The sequence below is a fragment of the Nestor notabilis genome, unplaced genomic scaffold (assembly GCF_000696875.1).
Source record: "Nestor notabilis isolate BGI_N333 unplaced genomic scaffold, ASM69687v1 scaffold31730, whole genome shotgun sequence".
Classification (NCBI taxonomy): Eukaryota; Metazoa; Chordata; class Aves; order Psittaciformes; family Psittacidae; genus Nestor; species Nestor notabilis.
The window spans coordinates 22,522-34,386 of NW_009911197.1; the positions used below are offsets into that span (position 1 = coordinate 22,522).

The following is an 11,865-nucleotide window of genomic DNA, read 5'->3' on the forward strand; positions in this document are numbered from 1 at the left end:
AGGTGGAAAGTCCTTTGAGGTGGCCAGCGGAGATCCTGGCCGGGCAGACATTTCCTACTGCAGGAAAACACCTGGGCGGATTGCGAGGGAAACGCCATCAGGATTCAAACTGCTCTTGCCGCGTACGCGTTTCCTGAGGCTTTCCTGCTGCGCTTCTCCGCTCCCTTCACCAGATGGTGCTGCGCCGGAGAACGGGGAATAGAGCGGCGGAGAGACGGGAGAGCTCGGCTGCTGCAGGGCAGGCCGGTGGGAGGCAAATGAATCTGCCACCAACAGCCCGCCTCGGGCTGAGCCGACGCGAGCGCTGGCAACTCCATGTAATCCAAGGAAGGAGCTGGTGGGACTTCCACTGCCCTTCTCGCACCGCTCCGTGCTGCGCAGGCTGCTGCTCGGCCTCTAGGTATCTTCACCAGGAACCACCGTGCCATCACACAACCCCCTGCAAGCAGTTTCTCCCCCTCCCTTCAGTCTGTGTGGAAAGTTTTATCTGCTGCAAACAGCCACAGCAGAGTGACTCGTACAAGCACAAAGCAAACTGTACATGGGGCTTCACAAATTACAAGGCGTGAGTGGGACGTTCACAGTGCCAAATGCTTCTCTGCAGCTTGGAGAAACCAACCACTGTGTACCATGAAAGAGAGCTCAGTGCACTGACACTCCATTAGCTAAAGGTTAATTACAGAAGTCTTTCTGTTACTGAGCAGAATAACAACCTACTCACCTGGTTGAATTTCCCTTCTGGGACTTCTTAGGGTGCAGAGTAAACAGCCTCCCCCTGAACCATCCCCGGTACAGCCCTGTCCCTCTGCAAGTCTATGCCACAGACTACAGACCTTCACCCCATCTTCTGATGAAGAGCTCTACAGCCAAACTCATTGAACTACACTTCTAAACTAACATTTACCCTGAAGAGACGGCAGCTGAACATTGCTTTTAGCACCTCTGTGTGTGTGAAGCCCTCGCAGATGCAAAGCCTGCTGTTGAACCGCACAGGACCTTTGTGCTTTCCCTGCACTTTGTTCTAACCTTTGTTTGGGGTATGGGTGCTGGACACTGCAAACAGAGGCTGTTCTGTGTAACAACGGGGAGGGGAGAACTGTCCTGCACGCAGCACCTCACGGCTCCCATGGTGAAATCCTCTGTCTTTACTCTGCAGCCCTGAGGGCCTCCATCTCCCTTGACAAAGTGGTAAAGGAACACCTTCAGCCTATGTGTCTCATCAAATCGGTCAGTCCAAAGCTCTTGTTTTCCTATCATACTTTTTGGTAAAGCAGAAACCAACTGCGCATGATTACAGCAACAAAGCTAGTTAAATCAACAAATTTCTTAGTTTAGCCGGTAAACAAGAACCTCGGTAATACAACATCTTTGCTCATTACCCAAGTCCGGTTTAAAGTACTGCAGAGCTTCGTTACACCTAACAATCCATTAACTGCTGCCTTTGTCAGGGCTGCATCTAAAAGAACGCTTGTAGTTAAAAGTATGTGTTTGAGCTATTGGGTCTTTCATTCTGCTTTGTTGCAACATGAACACTTGAATCACATATTTCAGTGCAAAATCTCAACGGGGCACTGACTACATTATAAAATAAAGACATGTTGCTTTCACCAACTGATGAAATGTTTGATTAGCAAGTGTCCATCCTGTTATTTAAATACATTGCTTAAAGAGACTTAAAATTCCCAAGACCAGGACAGCAGCTGCACTGACGCAGCATTCTCGGTTAGAACCAATATGGCATCTGCAGCAACACCCAACAGAAAAAAAGCCACACTGATGCATACAGACACTAGGTGCTCTTGGCCTAGTACATGGAGGCTGTCCAAAGCAGAGAGCCTGAGGTTCCCTTTCCCTTCCAATACCTTGCGTTAACATGATTTTCAACAATGCTGAGCACTGCTACAAGCTGAGCCTCCCCCACCCAGGTCTAAATACCCACTGTTCAGAAAAGTACTTCCTTCTACCCAGTTTGAATTTCCCATTTAGAAAGGTGGCATGCTCCTATTCTGGCATGAAGAGGAAGAACAGATTCTGTACTTCCTTCCCTAGGCTGCAGGTTATTTGAGATGCGTTTATATTTCTGGTTGCCTGTCTTATTTGTTAAAGATGATGCAACAACTGGAAGCTCTAACACTACCCTGCAATCAGTGGCACATTTCCATAAACTTAAATCCACCTAAGGCTTGTTGAAGTACAGGCAGCTTTACCCCTCCATCTCCACCTGTAGTATTGTCCACCTCCTGCTCCCCAGCTTCCTCAAGCCCAAGTAGCAGAGGGATGCTGTAATGCTGCACAAAGAGAAGGAGGACGTAACCCTCTCCCTACTGCAGCCTGGTAGCTGGACACGACCCAGCATGGAGGGGGACTGGCTCCCTGACTGCACCAAGCTTTGGTGGCCATGTGGGTGCACCTGCATCGAACTGCTGACTTCCAGTTCCCCATCAGAGCCTCAGGACAGCCCCGTTGCAGCCTTGTTGCAGACTGTTTATAACTCCAGGAGAGATCTGCTCAGTGATGCAGGGAGCTGTTGCAGGGAGGAGTGGTGTTTGCAGTCATTTTAACTCCTCCCAAATACAGCAAACTTGTTATTTTGTGGCTTCACAGGCACTGATTTTGGATGACTGCAAGAGCGAGAAGAAAGCCAGCAACGAGAACTGCGCAGCCCAAGCTCTGGCAGCAATGATGCTTCTTACCTGTGTCTAAACAGCAGCCACACTCCCGCACCCAGCAGCAGCAGCAGCAGCTATGTGCTCTGTGAACATTTCCAACAATTTCCTTTAAACTACTAGCACTGTCCTAGCCCTAAATCAAGCATCAGCAACGAGCAGGGCTCCAGTGCCCAAGCTTGCACACACACAGCAGTACGGCAGAGCTGTGCAGAGTAACACCGACACCACCACAGCCAAGTGCCTGCCACCAGCCAACCAGGGGAGTCTCGTGAAGGTGCTGAAGGACAGCTCTGTGGTCACAGGCTTTGTGGTCTCTAAAGAGTTCTCTGTTCCCACCTCAAAGAGTCCAAAACCATGTCTGGAAAGCCTCAGCATGCAGAACTGCAGAGCTCTGCAGATCTGTCCTCACTGAAAACACCCCTAACATTTTCAAATGGATTTTAAGAGATCTGACCTTGCAGGCTGTGGCTGCTACCAGATGGAGCTGTCCTAGAAACAGAATGAGGCAGTTTCCAAAGGGGTGGAGGACACAGTCGAATTTGCTAAAACAACGGGACTCTGGTGAAGGAACTGATTTGGTGTAATCCAGTGAACTACACAGTGAACATTCCCCCTTAGCAGATCCAACACTTGGCAATGCTTAGGAAGAACATCCCTGAATGAGGACATTGTTTTAAGATTCTGAGTCTTGCTATGCTTGGGACTGAAATTCAGTCCTGGCAGAGAAGCAAGCAGAACTGCAGTCACTTAAGAGAGATGAACACAGTCCTTTACTGGAGATAGATAATCCCTGCCAGGAACATGCCTGTAGTGCAGGCCATCACACATAGCAGACCTGCCTTTTCTCAACTGGTAAGACACAAAGAAATGCTACAGGGCTTGGAAGGAGAGAGGAGAGATTCAGAAGATTCAGGGGCCAAGAGCAGCATGAAGATCTGAGAAGAAGGACCTAGCAGAGAGAGTGAGACCACGGGGCCTTTCTAGAAAGAAAACAAACGGGGTGACCACTCCTACAGATCACATGTGAGGGACCTGCTGCCCCTGTTTCGGTGAGTCCTACTGGGTACAGAAAACAAAACAGAATTCCTATAAGGTAAGGAAACGTTCTGAATGAGGTTTGTTCAAAGTAATCATCATATGCAGTATGTTTCTCCAAGAGGTTATAAATAAACCCTTCACTGGAGGTAAGGAGCTTTAGGCACTACTGAGAAGCAAACCTATTAAAAGAGATTGGAGTAGCACTCTTCTCTCTCCCTTCTCACAGCAGAATTGCTGCAGTTAAAAGCTTCCTAGTTAAGACTCATTTAGTCGCATTAAAGATGCATAGGCAGTGAGGTAGGGGGTTATATAAAGAGCAATCCCTAACACATCTAATTGGGTCTGATGTCAAATGCACCCTATCTGCAAGGTGAGCAAACAGGTCTCCCTAACAAAACTGCAAAAGAAGGGGAGAGCTTCCAAAGTCACATGGCATGAGTTGTAAGAATATCTGGATGGAGTCAGAGGCTACTATGGTCTCAAAAGAGAAGGACAAGTGCAAGGCAGGACTGCCACCCTGCCTGGGGCTAAGCGAGAGCTTGGTTAAAGAAGCAGTGTTACACAGCATTTACAAAAATGCAACAGTCAGATGTGATAGGAACAGCAAAGGCCCTGCACTATGGTTTGAGAATCTCTGGGTTGATGGCTGTGTTGCCCACTGACGATCACCAACTTCCCCATGGCAACCACAGCTGCTTGTTCTGCAGAGAAACATTAGTATAAAACAACTACACAGCCTCCAACAGTCAGTGCTTTTGTCCCACATGAAAAATACCACTGTGTGCTTTGCCTGTGCCACAGCTCCCCTGGACCTTCTGTGGTCAGCCTTCACTCACATGCTGCTCTCTGCCTCATTCTCCACTTTCCACAGAAACGCTCTCACAGGTGACACTGGTCCACAAGGAACGTTACCAGTTTGCCTTCCTTGTGTTAAGAACTTTGCCAGGAAAACACCAAAACTGAGCTTCAGCATTCCGCCCTGGACAACAGCCATGAAAAAGCAATTAAAGTACAGAGAGAGAAGGACCAGTTCCACCTTCCCTCTCCAGACTGAGGCCTACAGGCAAGCATGCTTACACTGCTTGTCCCCATCCTGCTAAGCATTTTGTCACCAGAGGGAACAATCAAAACCAGGGCTGGTGAACAGAGGACAGCTAAGTGCCATGGTACTGCCACAATGTACATGTACTGCCACCTGTACATTAGGGCAGAATCTCAGCATCGGCTGGTCTTCGCCTGTCCTGGAGTGGAAGGAGATAAAACATCAGCAATGGGAGGTAACACCTCAGACTTAAGGAGGTAAAGGAAATACTCCCCAAAGGTCAGGATGAAACCAGATTCCCAACTTTTCCACCAGTGAGAAATGCACACACAACTTGGGAAGTGCACCAGATACGGTATTGGGAAAAAAGGTACTGGTAGTTCCTCATACAGAAGGAACGAACAGCAAATTTTCCTATGGGGACAAGCGGGGAGCAGATAGATCAGTGGTTTCTCATCAGATTCTGAGGCTACAGCCTCACGAACCAGAGTCCAGCTGAGGACAGAACACTTCTTGAGGCAGGATTGGGAACCCACAGGACTGTGCTGCCACTCAGCTTCCACTGATCTGTCATAGGACAGAGGCTAGTGATGAGAGCCGCAGAGATTAAAGCTCTCCTGCTGCCAAAGGGAGGTACCTGGATAGTGATGGTTCCCTTTCCACTGTCTGTCTGCAGATGGATCTCCATCTCTGGTAAGGCCTTCCCTTCTGCCATCAGCCGATGACGCAGTTTCTCCAGTGCGTCGCTGCCATTGGAGATCAGCTCCCGGATAAATACCTGGGGACGAGACACATCTGACCCTGCAGCCTGGCCTTGTCCACTGCCTGGGACTCCAGACACCCGGGAAATCATTGCCTATTCACAAACTAATTCCCAGCTCGCTAGCAAAAGAATTGCATTTCCCCATTATCTGCAAAGAGAATAGTTTGAACTCATTACTAAAATGCAGAGGCTTTGAGGCTCACAGAGTCACCGGCCATACCTACAGATTGTTTTGAAAACAAATTTTCAAGGTGTCTTAAGAAAATGTAATTAAACAGCCAGGACTCGCTGGGAAACTGAGCAGATATTGTTCCAGCTCCACCATTTTGGAGGTATCCCTTGACAGAGACAGGGCTTTCTCAACAGAAAATCTACCAGCAACTAGTGGGTGCCTCACCTCCTTTTCTGAGTACAAGGAACGGGCAACAATGTCCAGCAGTTTCTTCGTTTCAGCCTGAAATTCATGTTTAGAGGCTGCACCTAGAACAAAATCAGAAAGACACCTTTAAGGCATTTTGCCAGGGTCATCTTGGGCAGGAAGGCAAAATTGCAGTCTTACCACTTGCTTCAGCTTCCCAGGACTGAAAGCCTGAAGCAGGATGGGACACAGGTAGCTGCAGCCTCCAACAAGATGACAATAAAGGTGTTGTTTACACACCCCTATGAAGCAGCATGCTTTACCAATCTGACAATTTGCCTCTGTGCCTCAACTCCTGGCACACAAACCTCAAGGCAGCCAAAGCCTGTGGTACTGGTACATTGGTCACCCTGCCTGGGCTGCAAGCAAACAGTGAACGAGAAGTGAAAGGTGATTCCACTTGTTCCTAATGTGTGGCTCTCCCCGTCACCCTCTCAAGCGCCTCCATAGTTTATAGCTTGCCTTCCATACTCTTCCTTGACTCAGTTTTCAAGGGAACCATCTGTACATGCTCTGCTCCAAGAGCTTCTGCAGCCAGGTAGCATTTCTCATGCCCAAACAATACTCAGAGCCTTAAGCAGAAAAAGGCAGATTCTCAAATGTGTCTGTGGAGGAGGCAAGGGTGTGCACACATACAGCCACCTCTGCAGGTGGGTAGCTGTGCCCAGAAAGAGAATTTTCCTTGGGAAGAACAACATTACAAAACATCTCAGCTGAAAGACCATCTCTGGCCTTTTAAAAATAGCATTTTCTCCTGCTACAGGCATTAGAGAACCCTGAAGCACCATGGGGAAAGCCATAGGTCACACATCACCTCTGCCATGCCTTGCTGGTGAGGCTCTATGTTCCCCACTGACAGGGGCAAAGCTGCGGTGTGAACAGCAGCAGGAGCAGTACACCAACCCCACTCAGGGCCGCCCAGCCTGGCAGTCTCAAAAGTACCTGCCAGAAAAACCATGGGAGCACAGAGAGTTAAGATGCTATTTCTGTGCTTGAATAACTCATGTGGCTTCACTTTAAAGCACCCCTCCCTGGAGATGTGCAAAGCAATTAATTCTAACTAAAAGGTTGACACTGGGATTCTCATTAGGCCTCCATGATCCACAGCAATGACCTGGGCAGGCACAGCTTGCTTCTGGGACAAAAAGTCTCTTTTTAGGCAAATTGTAGTGCCTGTGGAGCCTCTACACGTATGTGTGGTCATCAATTGCCTGGCTAAGCCCACAGATGCAACTTCCCACCGTCTCAATGGCCTCATTTCTCAGTGAAGGCCATTCTGATTCACACATTCCAATTTTGGGGAGGTGACAGTGCAGTACAGATTCAGACTGCACCTGGGATGCAGCAACCAATACCTGCACCTCCTTCTGAGGCAGAAACACTACTGCAGAGGGCTCACCCTCACAGTCAGGGCACAGAGGCACCCAGACCTTGTACCTGGTGTGCCTGCACCCCAGGAGTGCTCCCATAAGACAGCTGTGTTTGTGCCCACCTTTCACGTTCTCTGTGTTGCTGATGATGTTGTGCAGGGGCTCTTCTTCCTTCTCCTCCGCTGTCTGTGTGCTGTACATCCGGACAGCAGAAACACTGGTGGCAGGAATGTTGTACCGGAGGCTCCCATGATGGATTATTTGTCTTTGGAGACATGCTGCTCCTTTTGCTAGAAGACACAATTGAAGATGTGTCAGTACACACCACAAGCACCAGCAGCAACAGGAAAACTCTTTTAAAGGTCCCACTTAAGCAATCCCATTGGGAGTTGCACTGCCTGAGCAAGACTGAAGCTCCCTTGCAATAGAATAGGCATCATTTCCCTCTGGCACTGCGTTTGCTGCATAAGAAGGGCAAACTGCTACTTTAGATTGTCTCTTCTGAATTAAAATTCTAGCCAGAAGATGACCATTAGCAGCTCTCTCAACAAATTAACCAGTGAGGAAGAGGCAGTCTGCAGCTTTCATTGCTGTTACCTGGCCAAGCTGAAGACAACAGGGAACACTTCAACTCCCACATTACTGCCAGTGGAAACATAAAACCTCAGTGCAAGGTGGCCTGCACCTCCAGGCGCTGCCTCCTCTGATGGGGGATAAAACAAAGCCAAACCTGGACACCAAAAGACCATTTTCAGCACTACAGAGCTCTGTCCAAGCCCATGTACTTGGTGCGACTTCTGCATTGTAGTGAGAATGGCCTGTGCCAGCGCGAGAGCTCGGAGGGTGAGGATCTGAACACACAGCTGCACTGGGGTGGGCAGCGACTCAGCCTTCCCCAACCCTACAATGAACATAAACAGACAGGAATAAAGCAACCAGGATGGCCTTGGCAGAGCAGGGAGAACCTGGATAAGCAGCAAAAGTGTCTGGAAGGAGTGACAAGTCCACGCTTTTCTTAAACCTCACTCTGTGCTTGCAGGCTGTTCCGTCAAGCAAGGAAAGGAGGCAAACCCTACACAGCAGGCCTGCAAGAGGCATGTTTTCAAGGTGCCCTTTCTTCAGATGAACGGGTACAAACACACACAAAGACTGAACGGAGAACCATTAGTATGGTGAAAGTCCCCTTAGCACACCTGTGATCTCCCTGGAAACAGCTTCTGTGTCCATCCCCACCCCTCCAGTCCAGCTGACATGCTGGGAGAGCTCGGCTCCCTCCAGAGCCTTCCTCCACCTTGCCACAGCCCTGCAGTGAACTCTGCATCCCAGCCCTTTCACCAACACCCCTCATCATCCTTTGGCTTATCTTGGGAGGTCTCAGGCTCCCTTCACAAGTGCTCTGCAAACCTCCTGCCCTCCTCAGCAGGTACTACACCCAGTCCAGTCATTGAGAACAGGTCTTGCTGCTCCAGACCATCAGGCTGGGTTCTTCCTCCAGCTCAGATGAACACAAACCCCTGCGCTTTAACAGTACTTCTGGCTCCTACACCTCTTCCCCAAGAGCTGATGGAGGAGGTTGTCAGTCCTCATTCTTCCTCCTCCTCACAGAAAGCTTTGAATCAAGATCCACTTCTCCAGCCAGAAGCTTGAATTACTCCCCAGTCATTCTGCCCTTAAAGAGCCCACAAATAGTTCTTAATGCATCTGAACACCTCCTACACACATAACTGTTCGCTCCCTGCGTCACAAACAGTTCTGCCGCATTATCACAGGACAAGTTCTTTATCTTTCATTTGACTGCCTTTGTTGGGCTCATCTGAGAAAGCAACAAGGAAAACAGCCTGGGAGACTGGAGAGCAGCAGAGAGCTCATCGTGTGGCTGTCCAGCCCATCCAGCATTGGAGAGGAAAGGCCTGAGTCAGCCTAGGGATTACATATTATTTATGTATTTACACAGGGTTTACATATTTTATGCTCATTTTATGCTCAGTGTAGGATACTCCGAAAAATCTGCACATGTATGTATGCACAAACAGGCACATTTCCCAACCAGCGGAAAGAGAAGAGGGGATTTTGCTTCCTCCCTGGCTCCAGGATCCAAGAGAAGCAGGTTGGGAGCAACTCTGTACTAACCTCAACTGCCACCACATCTCCAGGCAGAGAGGCTCTGGAGCCAACACAGAGGTCACCTCTGTAGCACATAACCTCTACCTGACTCCAGAAACCACAGCTATTCATAATTTTTGTTATATTCCTGTTTTTTTGTCTCCCTACCTTTAAAGCACAATAATAAACCACCACCTATCAATTCAGAAGTTATTTTTGGATTTGTGTGATGTTTGGTCTTATCATCCTTAATTAACAGCCCATTCTGTGCCAGGTAGAGACAAGGTTCATTAAACACAAGCTGCAGCATCTTCAGACTGTTTGTTTCCTGCAGAGCCCCTGCCTGGCCAGCAGGAAAAGGCTCCAGGCAGTTTTGGATATAAACCCGCAATTATCAGCACACAGAAGTTAGATCTGCTGAGTTAACAGGCAAAGTGACACTCAGAATGAGCCCAAGAAACAAATTCCTAAAAGCAAGAGACAAAGAAGGAATGGCTCTGGCCCCGGGTGAGTGCTGTGATGTGCTGGGGCAAATCAGGTCTTTTTGTATTGAGTTAATCAACTGCTGAGCTTTATCACATACCTTCCTGTTTGCATCACTGCCCCAACTGCACCATAAAAGATGGCAGATACCTGCATTACTATCCAACTTCCAGTTCTCTGTGGATCCCAAGTGATCCTGTGTGCATGACCACAGGGCAGTTCCCCCTTGGATGTGGGGAACATGCCACAGAAAAGGGAAGTACCTGTGGGCTCAGGGGCTCCTTTTGATTCCAGATACCTCGGTGATTCCCAGTCCTAACCAACCTCCCTTCAGGAAACACAGCCGCTTCTGGGAAAAGGACTGCTGTGAGCCAAGCCAAATGACAGTTAGAAATTGAGGATGGGAAATCGAGCACAAAGAATAACTGGCTCAAGACAAACAGGAGAATTTGGGTCATCAGAAATTACCATAATAACGTGGTTGCTGTGCAGTCGCAGCCTGAGGATGCTTTTACAAAGAGAACAAGGATTAAGATGCTTCCAGCCTGGATCTCATCAGAAGAAGGGGCTCCCAAGCTGGACACTAGATTCTGGGTGAATGTGGGGAGAAGAGAGTCCCTCGCTGATGCACTAAACAGAATACACCTCCCAAAAACTCTGCACCAGCTTCAGCCTTCCGCAAATGAGAGCCAAGAGAAAATGATGCCAACTTTGTGTGGCTGGAGGGAAGGGCCAGCTGCCCTTGCAGCCAGGGATCTCTGCCTGCATCCAGGTGGAAGGACACCACCTCCTGCTCCTCCCTCTTTATTTCCACCCCACGCAGCTTCTGCTCACTATTTTTTATGTGAAGGATCTGAATGGCAGGTTAAGGAATAAACCTCTGGCTGCGCTGGAGTCTGTCTAACCCAACAGAGGCATGTGGCTTCTCTCTTGGACACAGACACTACTAAACCACTGGGGATTTCCATGGTGGAAGAACTGAATTGCCCAGGAACACCAAAGCAGCATTCAGTGGCACAATAAATCTAACAGTCTACTCTGACAGTGACCCTCTTTGTCACACGGTTTCCTCTGTCACTTTTCCTCTTTGTAACCCACAGGGAAACCACAGACCACACTGACAACCTACAGACCTCTCAATCAGGAGCCAGGCGACAGATAAGCCTGGCAGATACCAAGCAGAAAACACGCAGGAACTGTCAGCACACCCTGCCTGTTGACAGCTCAAAAGAGTGCTTCCAGACTGGCACACCGTGCCCTAGATGGGACAGGGCACCCCATCATCAGGACCTCAGAGTTCCGATCTTCTCAGCCCTTGATCCTGCCAGCTGTCTCAGGCAGAATCCTGAGCACAGCCCTGGGGAACACAAACCCTGAGGCTCATGTGTATGGTTCTCTGGAACTGGAACAGCCAGAGAACAGCAACCCTGCTGCTTTCTCCGCTGCCTTCTGTGCTGCACATGCTATACACCCTACATGAGCCAGGACATGAACCTGGACATGCTATACATGCTGTATGAGCCAAGAGATGAACCTGGACATGCTACATAACCTGGATGCTACACATCCTATATAGGCCAGGATGTGAACCCTCACATGCTACAGACCCTATATGAGCCAAAAGATAAATCTGGTCATGCTGTATGACCTGAACACATGATATGCCCTATAGGCCAGCATTTGTATACAGCATGTCATGTGTCTAGCAGATAAACCTGGACACACTGTATACCATCACATGAACCAGGACATGAACCTGGACATGATGTATGGCCTGGACATGCTCCACACACTGTATGAAGCACCATGTGAACCTGGACATGCTCCGTACCCTGCATGAGCCAGGACATGAACCTGTACAGCCTGCACACGCTATGGGAGCCAGCAGGTGACCCCGAGCACGCCGTGTGCCCTGTGTGAGCCCGTGCGAAGCCTCCTCCCCCCGCTAGGGCTGGGCTTTCACGGCTACCAGTGGCCGA

At 49.2% G+C, this 11,865-nt stretch overlaps 1 protein-coding gene across 1 annotated transcript in view; it reads right to left on the reverse strand.

The window, feature by feature from the left end:
• Window positions 1–7,584, reverse strand: part of TRAP1 (TNF receptor-associated protein 1) — a 21,280-nt gene extending 13,696 nt beyond the window's left edge. Inside the window, exons 1-3 of the mRNA XM_010013615.1 lie at window positions 7,423–7,584; window positions 5,910–5,992; window positions 5,387–5,527 (exon numbers count right to left, since the gene is read on the reverse strand). Of these exons, the coding sequence (XP_010011917.1) occupies window positions 5,387–5,527; window positions 5,910–5,992; window positions 7,423–7,501 (303 nt within the window). The 5' untranslated portion in view covers window positions 7,502–7,584. The remainder of the gene's footprint in view (window positions 1–5,386; window positions 5,528–5,909; window positions 5,993–7,422) is intronic.
• Between the last annotated feature and the right edge of the window lie 4,281 nt (window positions 7,585–11,865).